The 14578-nt window shown below is 44.2% G+C and overlaps 2 protein-coding genes across 7 annotated transcripts in view; one reads left to right on the top strand and one right to left on the bottom strand.

Moving 5' to 3' along the window:
* Positions 1-5361, bottom strand: part of Dnase1 (deoxyribonuclease 1) — a 32324-nt gene extending 26963 nt beyond the window's left edge. For both annotated transcript variants that reach the window (XM_052759237.1, XM_052759242.1), the window contains exon 1: positions 5022-5361. The gene's annotated coding sequence lies outside the window, so the exon portion shown is untranslated. The remainder of the gene's footprint in view (positions 1-5021) is intronic.
* A 60-nt stretch (positions 5362-5421) lies between these two features.
* Slx4 (SLX4 structure-specific endonuclease subunit) overlaps positions 5422-14578 on the top strand; it is a 29746-nt gene continuing 20589 nt past the window's right edge. For 3 of the 5 annotated variants that reach the window (XM_052759232.1, XM_052759231.1, XM_052759235.1), the window contains exons 1-2: positions 7876-8421; positions 10458-10685. In XM_052759232.1, the coding sequence (XP_052615192.1) occupies positions 8070-8421; positions 10458-10685 (580 nt within the window). In that variant the 5' untranslated portion in view covers positions 7876-8069. Of the gene's footprint in view, positions 5525-5546; positions 5915-7719; positions 8422-10457; positions 10686-14578 lie in introns of those variants that run through there. The other 2 variants (XM_052759233.1, XM_052759234.1) reach the window with 2 other exon arrangements.

Here is a 14578-nt window from a genome sequence, read left to right as displayed (position 1 = left end):
CAAATCAGATGGCAGAACAACAAGGCATATAGGTATGGGTAGACAGGAAGTAGCTCACTTTTGGAAGCTGTGGAGTTGGTGAGGTAAGGTTAGCTGTGGCTTTCCCTATTTCCCTGATCTCTCAGGTTTTTACCCCTATATCTGGCTCCATGTTTTTTATTTAATAAGACTGTTTAGAAATTCATCTACAACTTCTGTTACACAGTTTCCAGGAGCTTATTCCTAATGCAGGAGACTGGCTAGTTACCTTTCCCTTCTACAGGGCTCTGCTACATCCAGCTGTACAATGACATTTCATCTTACTAAACAAAACTTACATTAATTATGATGCTAAGTTTTTTTTCCTTATTAACTTCATCTTTAATGTTCCCCATAAGGTTGCAATAGAGGAGACCCAATATGCAATTCTGAACTTACATCTTGTAATAGACAATAGTGACAAAAATCACCAGTCTTGCTAACACCGAGGACAAAGTCCACCAACAGTTCTTCAGACAGCTTTCTTGCCTGTTCTTTTCCTCCAATAAGGGCAAAACTACCCTATTTTCTTAACCACACTCTCAGTAGGAATTATAGTAGTACTAACAGTCTCATTTTTTCATGTCACAAATACTATCTCCCTCAAATAACACACTCCAAGAATACACATTACCACCAAGTGGCAGTATTATGTTCTGAATCTTTGCCATCTGTCAAGTTTTATTGTGGCCCCTTAGATGGACCCCCCTCTAACTGCGGCCCTTTCTACACTGCCCTTTTTAATAATCTCTAAGCAGTTAAGAGAGATCTGAGCCCCCAAACGTCTAAGAGCAGTTTGTGGGACCTCTGAAAAGGGGATTAATGGGCCACCTAACTACCTTCTTGCCACTATGGGCATTTTTTTCAGGACTCAGAGCTAAAACTGCTAAACTAAAGGCTTTATTTGTTTGTTTTTTAATCAATTAACCTCTCTTTCTCTTCTGCTCTCAGAAAACTTTAAATAAATTTCAGATCAGTTTAACATCCTTTAGGACCAACTCAATTCTTTGGCTGCTGTAGTATTCCAAAATTAAAGAGGACTACATCTGGCCACTGCTAAGGATGGGATTTGTGCCCTCCTTGCCGTTCCTTCCACACCAACAAATGCAGATTTGTTCCAGAGGGTGCCCAAAGGCACAGGAACCAGACAAAAACTTCAACAAGCCTCCTCCTGTGGACAGCCTTTTGGTCCCCTCCCCCTCGGGACCCTCCCCTTGACCACACCTTTCTTCTTCTTTCCCTGCTTTTTAAATGCCTTACTTACCGGAGGCGCCTTCCCTATATCTGAACAAGAACGTTCTCACATAGCTCGCCCCCTACAGTGGCTCCATTCATTCCTGATACATCTGCAGGAGGCCTTTTGGACACTGGAGTTCTGGCTGCAAGGAGCATTGGTTCCTTTCACCCCAGAGCAGATACAATTCTTTACAAGAGCCCTCTATTTTAGCCAGCTCTCTTGCTCTGATGTCCTGTAGTCCTCTGTGGCTTCTGCCAGCTTACTTTGATGTGGCGCTCCTGGCAGTGGAACCCATGACTGCACCCAGCATTATTTTACCTGGATTGTGTAATTCTTGGCTTCATACACTGCCATCCTTACTTAACCTCTGTTACAGTGCCCCTCCATCTCTAACTTTTCAAAGTGAAATATCCTTTCACTAGCCACAACCCTGCCCCCCTTTTCCTTAATCTCTGCATAAGAGAGCTGGGTACCCCTCTTTTTTTTTTTTTTTTAAAGATTTATTTATTTATTATGTTTACAGTGTTCTGTTTGCATGTATTCCTGCAAGTCAGAAGAGGGCACCAGATCTTATTACAGATGGTTGTGAGCTACCATGTGGTTGCTGGGAATTGAACTCAGGACCTCTGGAAGAACAGTCAGTGTTCTTAACCTCTGAGCCATCTCTCCAGCCCCTGGGTACCCCTCTTAAACAGAACTCACCATCTCTCAAAGGCAGCTAATCCATTTACTCATCTAACTGTTCCGTCTGTCTGTCCCACCAATGTCCAGTGAGCCTGGGCTGCCCCTTGCCCCTCTTCACCATGGGTCCAGACCCCTCTCACATAACATCTTTACATAATGACCAACCTCTTCCCAAGTCCTACACCCATAACAGACCTCCCAAGCAGCGCCACTTTGCCCAGCCTTTTAACATCCCCTACTCTTTCGACAATCCTGAACTGCAAGCTATCATTCTCCTTCAACTGATCAACTCTAGGACCTCCTTCCCATTCTGACCCGACTCACCACTGCCAAATACCCCCAGCCCTTCAAGACACAATGCAAGTCCTTACCCTACCTTATATGGGGGGCCCTTATCTACGGACACCCACTTCCTCTTACAAGTCTCTGTCTTCTGCTTCTACCCCTCCCCCTCCTCCTCCCTGAGCAATCTCTCAGCTCCATTCTGTAAGCAGATCACCCATTTTCAGCCTCTAACACTATTATTTTTCAGAGGTTTCTTATGGAAGCGACAAAACAATCCACCACAGCTGATGGAAGTTAAAACTCTCAGTAGGGAGGTGGTGGCACACACCTATAATCCCAGCACTTGGAATGCAGAAGCAGGCAGATCGCTGTGAGTTCTAGGCCAGCCTGGTCTACAGAGTGAGTTCCAGGACAGCCAAGGCTACACAGAGAAACCCTGTCTCAAAGAAACAAAACAATAGAGTGGTAATAGAGCCTAGCTTCACTCCCCCATTACCATTCTTTTGAAGGAAACAGTCAGTGAGAGAATGCATTGCTTCCCTGTTGCAGGATACTTGAATCACACTGTAAACCCTGAGACTGGGTTAATCAAATATAATCAGCCTTTGGTCAGAGGCGAAGCCAGCAACTAGTGGAAAGGAAGTAGTCATAGAGTCAGAGGACAGTCAGAGTCTGGAAGACAACGGAGAGATACACAGAAGTAGGGAGGGACATGGAGGGTGGCTGTCTTGTTTGGTTTGGGGCAGTGGAGGGACACTCTTGCTGGGTCACTGGCTAAAGAGGAAGGTCAGCTGGTTGCTTCTCGGCCTCTCTGAGCTAGCAAGTTTTCGCATTAGCATCTGACTCCAGAATCTTTATTGGTAAATAGAATGATAGAGATTTAGTTAAAAAACTGTATTTGGCTGCAGTGGCAAGAGGCAGTTCCAGCCAGACGGTCCCACCAGGCCTCTGCCTGAGTAGCGGGTGAGCTGTGGGGCAGTGACTGTGGAGTCGCAGTCAGAAGCTGAAACAGCCGTGGGTTTGGGTGTACCCTTCTTTTTATCTGTCCTCAGGCGGACTTAGAATCTTCAGCAGAAAAGTTGACTGACAGCACCTGTGGAAGCTTCTGATGGCGGGATCCACATACCAAAGCTCCTGGTAGCTACCACTGCCAGACTGTGGGGGAACTGACCTTTACTGTCCTATAACTCCCCAAGTCAACTGGGCCACATACATCCAGTCTACTCCTTCAGAGACACCGTGGCCCTTTTGTTCTTCTGATTAAAAACAATTCTGCTTCTGGAGATGCCTTTCTTCTTTCTATTATTTCCAAGTTTCCTTCATCAATCCCAATCTAACAGTTGCAGATGGGTGTGGTGGTGCACGCCTTTAATCCCAGCACTCAGGAGGCAGAGGCAGGTGGATTTTTATGAATTCCAACATTATGAATTCCATACATCCTAGGGCTGAGGATGTAGTTCACTGTAGAGACTGTGTCTGGAATGTATGAGGCCCCAGGTTTCCTCCCCAACACTATCAAACAGATATCAAAATAAAATGCAGTGTTACTCAGCAATTCCAAACCTGGGGTACAAAAACATACATGACTGTTCACAAGCAACATTATTTATAATAGCTAAAAAGTAGAAACAGGGGTTGGAGAGATGGCTCAGTGGTTAAGAGCACTGGCTATCTTCCAGAGGACCTGGGGTTCAATTCCCAGCACCAATGTGGCAGCTCAAAACCATACCTAACTCTGGTTTCAAAGGATCCAACTCCCTCTTTCTGGCCTCTTTGAGCACCAGGCATACACAGGGTGCAGACATACATGCAGGCAAAGCATCCATGTACATAAACACTAATAATAAATTTTAAAACACATGTCCAGACACAGATAAGCAACATGTAGTATATGTTACAACAGATTACTCAGCCACAAAAACAAATGAAATATCCACTCACACAAGCCAGACAGAAGAGGCCACATACTTTATGATCCTATTTATAGAAACACACAAAACAGTATACACAAACTTAGAAGAACAGAAAGCAGATTGGTGAAGGGGGGTTGGGGGGATGGAGGACAACGACTAGGAACTGACTGCTAATGAAAATAGTTTCTATTTATAGAACTATAAAATGTTCTAGAATTCGATAGCAACGACAATACTCAAGTCTTGTGGATAAAGATCTGCTGAAGTACACACTTTAAAGGGATTTTATGTTGGGTGGTGGTGGCACACACCTTTAATTCCAGTACTTGGGAGGCAAAGGCAAGTGGATCTCTGAGTTTGAGGTCAGCCTGATCTACAAAGAGTTCCAGGATAGCCAGGGATGTTACATAGAGAAACCCTGTCTCCAAAACCCAAAAAAAAAAAAAAAAAAAAAAAAAAAAAAAAACAAAAAACAAAACAATACAAAACAAACAAACAAAAAAAACCCTCCAGTTCTAATCCTTCTGATCAAATGCTCAGTTCAGAAACCTACAAATTCGAACCATCCGGTCACGACAATTCTATCACCGTAATGTTTCCATTCTTTTTACTCCGCACCTTCTTTCTGACTCCTGGGTTAAGGTGTGGCTTCTTTCGCCCCTTTAACAACTACCGAGGACCTTCTCCTCCGGGTGAAGTTGAAACCCTTAACAGGACTTCACAGGGGCCTGCCACGACTGGGCTGCACTAGCCAGGCATTCTGGCTGCACCTGGCGCTTAGGCACCTGTGCTCCATGAGCGGATGCCACCGCACTTTTTTTTTTTTTATAAAAACTCTGTACATAAATAGATAAGTACATAAATAGTACGTAGTAGATACATACATAAATAGATGTGTATGGGTGTTTTGCCTGCATGTGCAAATGCACACCAGAAGAGGGCACAGGATCCCATGGGACAGATGGTTGCGAGCCACCATGTAGTTGCTGGGAATTGAACTCGGGATCTCCTGCAGAGCAGCTCTTAACCGCTGAGCCACCTCTCCAGCCCCGCCACCGCACTTCTTTGAACATGACAGTCACTGCCCTCCACCCGAGGCTCCACAGCACTTAGCAGAATTCATGCAGCGCGCGCTGTCACAGTGCAGCCAGCAAGACGCCTCCCCCCGGCTCGCCCCGCCTCACGCTGTCCGGAAACGCTCGCCGCTGCGGAAGAACACCGGAAAACGACCCTCTCTCTCTCTCTTCAACCCCCTCACACCACACACGTAGTCTCGCGCACGCGCAGGCTCTGCGCCTGCGCACTCGTCAGTCTCCGCTTGCAAGCCTCGGTGCGCAGGCGCAGTCCCGCGGCTCTCCGTTGAGAAGGTGCGGCTGCTGCGCGGGAGGTAGGAGGAGCCCCGGCATGGGGCTGGTGACCTGGCGGGGTGTGGGGCCTGTCAGTTCCCGCCGTACCCCCTGTCGTGCGACCCGGTCGGCGTCGGTCTCGTCAGCCTGAGCCACCAGCCACTCGATCTCAGCCGACCATCGGCGGAGTGGCAGGAGCGGTGCTCGGTAGACAGGGGCAGCGCCCGCCCGGAGGGAGGTGGGGACAGTGCTATGGCCACCGGACAGCCCAGCTGTCCGAACGGTCTGTCTGGCTTTAGGACCGTCAGGCCGTTTCCCCAGGCAGGCCCCCATTCCCCTTCCTTGGGCCTCCAGTAGGGGTAAGCGGGGAGGCTCCGCCCCGCCCCCGGATCCATTCATTCCCCGGACGCCTGCAGGGAGCTGGCAGTCAGGTAGGGTGCTGATGAGGCAGGAGTCCTTTGCCCTCTGGAAGCTCGCAGCCTGGTGGGATCCGTTATGTCGTTTAGCAGATATTGGTGGAGCATCTACTGGAGAGGGACATCTTATCACTCGATTGTCATCAGAGATGTGGGGGACTCAACACTAATGAAGTGTAAAATTTACACATCTAGCATGATAAAATTCAGTTTGCTTTATCCTGATGTTCCAGACCCTTGTGCCTAACCTCTCTCCCTGCAGACCTCTCTCTTCTACCCTGTCTCTTCACTCCCACTGTATCAAACTCTTGGAAGTTCGTGAATTCAACAGATAGTTGCCTAGCATTTATGACAGGTTGGGTACCAGACAAACCAAAGAAAATACAAAGCAAATAAATTTGTATCTAACTGATGTGCTGAACTTCACTAACAGGTAATTCAGTAAATAAAAATGTAGGCTCTTAAAACCTGAACCACACTGTGTAGAATCTCTGCCCTGCTACTTCAAAACTGTTCCCCACTCTGTTTGTGCCTGATTCCTCAATCTAAAGAAGATGACAGTAGATTGTATTACATAGGATTTCTCTAAGGATTAAGTGAGTTAAAGGTTTAAAAAGCAATTGGCATAGTGTCGGTACCCAAGCATTCAATAAGTGTTATGCACTGCAAATGATTGTAAACTGTGACAGATGTCACTGTGACAACCATGTGTGATAATACGGAATGAGGAGCAGGGCCCATGTGAGGGAGGAGGGAAACTCCCTTGCCTTGGAGGAGGTGGGAATGGGGGGTGGATTGGGGGGGAATCGCTGGGGGGTGGAGGAAGGAGGACAGGGGAATCCGTGGCTGATATGTAAAATTAAATTAATTATAAACTAATAATAATAAAAAAGATTATTGCATTACTAAATTTGGAATGAATAGATTTCTGCCGTTGGGTTATTTAGGGAGGTGTGTGTGTGCATGTGCACATGTGTACACAGGCCAGATGAGAATGTTGGGTATACTGCTCTATCACTGTCTGCCTTAATCCCCTCAAGACAGGGTCTCTCACTGAAACCTGGAGCTTGCAGTTTTTCAAGTGGGCTGGCTAACCATCAAGTGTTAACAATCCTCCTGCCTCTGTCTCCCTCTCCTCTGCCCAGCACTGGGGTACAAGTGAGCACTACCACACCTGGATTTTTTACATGGGTGCTGGATATGTGAACTCAGGTCCCCATGCTTGTGCAGCAAGCATTCTTAGCCAGTGAGCCATCTCCCCAGACCCAGATTATTCAGTTTTGACTTTTGAGCCCCAGTAAACACTCATGCCCTGCAGGCAGTTTAGAGAGCTCTTGTGGACCAAGGACAGAAAAGAGGTCTTTTCTCTCTCCTGGGTATGCAAGGACATACCCTTTATCTCTTTAGTCCAGTCATTTCGCAGCATTTGCTGACAGCCCCATCAGCTGATAAAGCGATAGCTGGGGATCTGAGGCCACTGTAGAGACAAGCTCCCTGTAGTTGGGGAACATTTATTTAGTGGCAGCCAGCCTTCATGTTTTTCTCCAAATTTCAGTAAAAACACATACTCTCAAGATACACATTTATTTTTCTGCCTGGAGACAATGCATTGGTAGGCTTCTAAGTGTTTGTGCATGTGTGTACGTGTTGTGTGTCATGTGCTCTGTGCTGGGACACACTGTGGGACAATTACACTTCTATCCAGGCTATACCTTGGAGACTTTCCCCATACCCTACATGCTCTTGTACCTTCCTGGAAGAAATGACATAAAATAGCAATATCTGTCTAATTATACTTAGATGCTTTTGGTTTTCCACAGATACCCTGGATCACTATGGCGATCGTGGAGAATCAGGTCACATGTGTTCTGTCTCAGAAGCAGCAGTTGGACAGCAACATACTCTCCCCCTTGTGAGCATTAACAGAGGGAAGTGTAAACATGTTCAACTACGGGTCCAAATTGAAGAAAGATACCTAAGTCATTATGGGGAGGCAGACAGTCCTCTGTTCATGGTTGTGCAAAGTCTCCAAGTAAATCAGAGAGAAGAGAAGCAGCCCTACTGTGGTAAGTCCTAAGCAGGCTTACGAGTTTCTCATCTGTGGACATGTTTCCAGATCAGTCCTCACTCCCCTAAAGACAAACCTGAAAACCTTAAATCGGGTCAAACGATGGATGAGTCAGATGATGATTTCAAAGAACTCTGTGCCAGCTTTTTCCAAAGGGTGAAAAAAAATGCAACCAAAGAAGCATCAGGAGAAAGGAAGAAGCAGAAGGCCTCCGGCAGCACTCAGAAACGAGGCAAACTGAAAGAAACCTGTCACACTGCCACCAGGAGCAAAACCCTTCAAGGCCCTTCAGAGAAGAAACCTCGAACAGACAGCCAGGCCTGTAGGACTAAAAAGCAAGGGGCACCCAAATCCCAAGAAGGGGACCCAGCTCTCCCTGTGAACGGAAAGGGAGGTGTCCTTGCTCCTAGCCCACAGTTTGTGTTGTGTGAAAGAGCACAGAGCATTCAGACAGGTAACCAGCAGGGCCCACTGCGACCCACTGCCAGATTTGGTTCTGGAGATGTGTGCTTTTGTAAACTGAGGCTCAGAAAACTTGCTATAAAAGACCAGGTAGCATATACCTCTAATCCCAGCACTCAGCAGGCAGGGCCTGTGAGTGTGAGACCAGCCTGGTCTATGTACTGAGTTCTGGGACAGCCATAGCTGTGTAGAGAGATCCTATCTCAAACAAAAGGCCAGAGAGTAAATACTGTTTTTACAGATCATATAGATTGTGCTGCTACTACAGTTGGCCCTTCTTGTCCGTGGGGTTCCAAATCCGCAGGGTTACCTTCTTGTCTGTGGGGTTCCAAATCTGCAGGGTTACCTTCTTGTCTGTGGGGTTCCAAATCCGCAGGGTTACCCTCTGTCACATGGCCGACATTTGAGAAAAGAAATAGTCTGTGCTAATATGTCGTGACTTTTTTCGTGTTTTTATTCCTAACAACTATTTATACAGCTGTGTATTGGGTATTATATTAATCTCTAGCTGAATTAAAGCACACTGGATGTACACAGGTTAAATGCAGATAGTATACTTTATAAAAAGCACTGGAAATTCGTAGGGACTTCTAGACTGATCTCCCCTAGATACAGAGGTCACCTGTTCATAATGGTGCTACAGTGAAAAAGCAGCTGTAGATGATAGGAAGTGAATGGGTGTCACCTTGTGCCAGTAACACTTAATTTACAAAACCATGGATAGCCCTTGGACCATAATTTGCTCAATCCAATGTCTGTGTCCCTTTGTGAATTTTCTGAGTATGTTTAAGAGCTCTGTGCTTGGGGCTGGAGAGATAACTCCGTGGTTAAGAGCACTGGTTGTTCTTCCAGAGGACTCAGGTTCAATTCCTAGCACCCACATGACAGCTCATAACTGTCTGCACGTAAAATAAAAGTAAATAATTTTTTTTTAAAAAAAGAGCTCTGTGCTGTTTACATGAATGTTTATGTAGTTGACTGTAGTCATGTCAGCATAAAAATAATGGTGCTGTTAGTATTTTTGTGAATTAATTCTAAGGTAGGTAAGTTGGAATGGGCCAGCCAATTTGGATAGGCAGAGGAGGCTTTCAGAGGGTGCATTACAGGTTCAGGTTCCCGGCCCTGTTGCCCTTGGCGTCCTCAGCTGTATGATTGACAAACCCTCTTCACACAGAACTGAAAACCAGCGTTGCACCTATGATGCATGATGCGTTTTCTGATTTCCTCACCTTCTCTTCTTTATCTTAAAGACACTTTTTTTAGTGCGGGTGCAGAGTCTTTCAGCCGTGGTGGCAAAGTCTGAGCCCCTGGAGACTGCTGAAGGACTACGTGATGCTGCCCAGGCACTCTGGGCATTCATGCTTCCTTTGTGAAGCTGGTGAAAGCTCCACGTGATTTGCACGTGCATATGTGTGAAATAGGCTCATAGCTTCAGGGTTTCCTCAATCTCCACGGAAGGCCATAGATGAATCTCAAGTTAAAGAATTAATCTAGAGCTGGGCGGTGGTGGCGCACACCTTTAATCCCAGCACTCGGGGGGCAGAGGCAGGCAGATCTCTGTGAGTTCGAGGCCAGCCTGGGCTACAGAGTGAGTTCCAGGAAAGGCTCCAAAGCTACACAGAGAAACCCTGTCTCAAACCCACCCACCCCCCCCAAAAAAAAATTAGTCTAGGAAGAGAGAAGCACTTGTCATTGGTATTTCTTTAATAAGAGCTTTATTGAGATATTACTCATATTCCATAATTTTACTCTTAAAGTGTACAGTTTAGTGTTTTTAGTACATTTAAGTTGTGCAACCACCACTACTACCTAACTTGAGAGCATTTTCATCACCCCCCAAATGAACCACAAGCCATCGATGAACCCAGTACCTTCCTGCCATTGATATATGTCTCCTTGCCATAGCGAGTGAATAAACAGGACCTATTCACACAGGTCAGGTCAAACCTGAATTGACTGGGAAGCACATTTTGGAAATTTGAGTCAAACCTGTAGAACAAACGCTGTGAATATTTTCCTCCTTGCCAGAGAGTGCTCCCAATGGTGACTCCCAGCCCCTCCCATCCTGCCTCACTACTACTGGTGTGCCAAGTCCCTCCAGACCTAGAGCCTCAGAGCTGGTTCTCCAACGGATGAAGCAGTTCAAGAGAGCAGACCCTGAGCGCTTGAGACATGCTTCAGAGGAGTCTTCCCTAAAGACCACACTGGAAGAAAATGCCCCAAGGAACCCTCAAGAGGAGATGGTGGTAGAAAACGGTATGGTGAGCATGTTCTGCTTTCTAAGACAAGACAGTGTATAAGAAAGGGAAGCAGAAGAAACCCTGTTGCTTCATTTCTGTATAGAGGTTCTTTGTCTGATGTTTATCTCACTACCTCATTGGAGCTAGCCAAAGGATGGAATGCCCCTATAAAAACTATTTATTTTATTATTTTTAATTATGTGTATGTATGTGTCTGTGTGGGGCTATGTACATGGAAATGCGGATGCCTGTGGAGGCCAGAAGTGTAGGTGGAGTTTTCCTGTGCCAGCAGCTGCTCCCAAATAACCACTCAGAAATTTAATATTAATTGTAAATGCTCGGCCAACAGCACAGGCTTGTTACTAGCTAACTTTTACATTTAAATTAACCCGTATTTCTTATCTATGCTTTGCCACTTGGCTTGGTACCTTTTCTCAGTATGGCATTCCCATCTTGCTTCTCTCTGTATCTGCTGGCGACTCCTCAGCTCTGCCCTTCTTTCTCCCAGCATTCTCAGTTTGGCTCTCCTGTATAACTTTATCCTGTTCAGCTATTGGCCAGTCAGCTTCTTTATTAAACCAATCTGGGCGACAAATCTTCACAGTATACAAAAGGATTATTCCACAGCATTTCCCCTTTTTTGTCTAAAAGGAAGATTTTAATTTTAACATAGTTTGATTATATACAACAAAAACAGTTATTAAGTAAAAATTACAGTTATAATATCCAGTCCATTTGTATTTGAGAAAATATTCTATTATCTCTTATCTTTGTGACTCTAAAGTTTTATACCTAATTTATCTTTTATCATAACTAAGGAAAACTTTTAACTATGGCTATCTAGGTTTTTATATCTGTCAAAAACCCCAGAAGGGTGAAATGTTGCCTAACAACAGGGACATCTCACTGCCTGGACAGTCACCCTAGGTTCTTCTGTAATGTTGGAGCATCTAACTCTACCCTACAGGCCTAGCATATCTGACAGATATTTCTAAGAAGCAGGGAATTTTGAAGGACTGTCCTACCTTGTCTTGGCAAAGTCTAGCAGTCTCTTTCTTTTGCATCCTGCTGGTCCAGTTTGGACAGTATACTGGGCAATTTCTTTGCCCAAATGGCTAGCTTTTGCCATAAAGAAAGCAGACTCCATATGGAGGTTCTTCGATGCCCATCATCTTTTTTTGAAGTAAATGGGTGCTGTCAGGAGCAGATGTATCTCACTCTCATGAAAAGCCTTATGTTATTAAACATATTAAATGCCATATTCTGTAGGAATTTGAAGGGTGAAGACCGTCTGTCTATCTAAATATATCTGTGTATGACCTTAAGAACATACCTAACATGACTATAAGTATAGATGACTATTAATCTGTATTTCTTAATTATACATTATATTTTAAAATGAGCTACATAGACATAATACCCCAGATAAGAGTAGAAATATACATGTAGTATAACAAAATTAACTTTAAATTTGTATCAATATACAAAAATCTGTACCAATGTAAAATATTTAAGACTGGTAGTTACTTTTTTGGTTTAAAAGTAGATTCAGGGCTGGAGAGATGGCTCAGAGGTTAAGAGCACTGACTGCTCTTTCAGAGGTCCCAAGTTTAATTCCCAGCAACCACATGGTGGCTCACAACCATCTATAATGAGATCTGGTGCCCTCTTCTGGTGTGCAGACATACATACAAACAGAACACTGTATACATAATAAATAAATAAATCTTTAAAAAAAAAAAAAGTAGATTCAGTAATCTACCCTTTTAGCCTGTCATTTCTTTCTTTCTTTTTTTTTTTTTTTTTTTTTTGGTTTTTCGAGACAGGGTTTCTCTGTGTAGTTTTTGGTGCCTGTCCTGGATCTTACTCTGTAGACCAGGCTAGCCTCAAACTCACAGAGATCCGCCTGGCTCTGCTTCCCGAGTACTGGGATTAAAAGGTGTGTGCCACCACCACCCAGCTTTATCCTGTCATTTCTATAGCCCCCCTCTTTTTGTTTTAGAAAGAGCTCCTTGAATCTAATCTCCTTTGTTTAGCTTTGTTCCTGACCATTACCAATAACAACTTGTAACCATCTCCCTTAAATGATAATAAACATCCATAACCCATCTTTTGAGAATGTGGAGGTCATTCTCTAGACTACTTCCTGTTGTTTGGGGGAGCTGGTAATCTTTGAGGGAACCTTAGAAAGTCAAGGTAATTGTTAGGTCTTGGCTGGAACGGTTTGTGAGACTGGACCATCTCAGCCAGCAGCCTTGAAACTGTTTTGGATGCTGGATCACCAGAGCCATCTGTTTTCACTGGTGTCTGGTCCCCTTGTTCTGAAAATATATAATTTTTTAAAGGTAATATACATTACAAGTATGGAATATGTGGTGTATACAAGTCAGTTAAAGGTGATTTTTTGTGTGTGTTTGAGCAGGTAAAATCACATGTCTTATAGTTCTTCTAGGTTTATTTTTTATGTTTGTAACCTGAATTTCAGGGGGTCTTCCTTGATCAAACCTGATCATCTTTAACTCTGAACAAATCCACAGCCTCTCATTTTCTGTGCAAATAAAAGCATAACCTCTTTCCCAAAGTAACATATCTCTTGACTTAAATTTTGAAGTCAAAGACATTTTTAAAATATATAGATTGGTTTAAGCCAGCAGCATTTATAATTAAATGTCTCTTTGCAGCTATTGCTCCTTCCTCAGCAGTCAAAAAATTCACAGACAGCACAACCTAAAGTATCCAGACTCCAGCTTTACATGGCTTTTTTTTTTATATTACTTTACTCCCTTTTTAAGGACTTTATTAATAATTTTAAAAGTATATTTTTTAGTCTAGGACTATATATACTCTTTCCTTTCTCCCAAGCCTATGTATATTTTTAAACACACTGTAACCTGTTTAGAGGGTTTTTTTTCTGTCTGGATCTGTTTTACAGAGCATCTGTATTGTTTTTTGATGACATCAGGCAAATCTTAAACTGCTATGTTAGCTACCAGAATTGTTCAGCTTACCACATGGTGGTAGTGCATGGTGATTTGTGACTGGCTCCTCCAGCAGGCAGCTGTCAGAAGATGTGTCTCTGTACTGCAGCCTGCGTGAGAGACCTGAGACTAGGGAGCTGTATTTGGCAATGTTTTTGTGTGTTTAGAACCTTTTTTAAAAGTTTTGTTAGGTCTTATGTGGAAATCCTGGCCCTATTTTGGAATGCCATATGTAGGCGGAGTTTTCCTGTGCCAGCAGCTGCTCCCAAATAGCCACTCAGAAACTTAAAATTAACTGCAAATGCTGGGCCAATAGCTTAGGCTTGTTACTAGTTAACTCTTACATTTAAATTAACACGTATTTCTTATCTATGCTTTGCCACTTGGCTTGGTACCATTTCTCAGTATGGCATGCTCTTCTTGCTTCTCTCTGCATCTGCTGGCGACTCCTCAGCTCTGCCCTTCTTTCTCCCAGCATTCTCAGTTTGGCTCTCCTGCCTAACCTTACCCTGTTCAGCTATTGGCCAGTCAGCTTCTTTATTAAACCAATCTGAGTGATAAATCTTCACAGTGTACAAAAGGATTATTCTACAGCACAGAAGAGTATGTTAGATCCCCCAGAGCTAGAGTTGTAGGCAGTTGTGAGCTCTCTGACATGGGACCCGGTCACCAAACTCTGGTCCTCTGCAAGAGCACTATACTCGTCCCTGCTGAACTGTCCCTTTAGCTCCCAGTTTCTTACTGAGCTTCTCACATGGTCTTGTTCCCTCTTTTCCTTCCTCCCTTCTCATTCCCCTCCCCACTTTTTACTGTGAAATTATTTTTTTACAGAAAGGTGTTTTTTGTTTTATTAAACCATAGTAGGAACTGAGAAAATGGCTCAGTATGTAAAGTATTTTCTGTGTAAGCACAAGGACTTGAATTCAAATCC

Source organism: Peromyscus californicus, unplaced genomic scaffold (genome assembly GCF_007827085.1).
Source record: "Peromyscus californicus insignis strain IS unplaced genomic scaffold, ASM782708v3 Scaffold_3__1_contigs__length_106647218, whole genome shotgun sequence".
NCBI lineage: Eukaryota > Metazoa > Chordata > Mammalia > Rodentia > Cricetidae > Peromyscus > Peromyscus californicus.
This window is presented reverse-complemented; position numbering and strand designations above follow the sequence as displayed.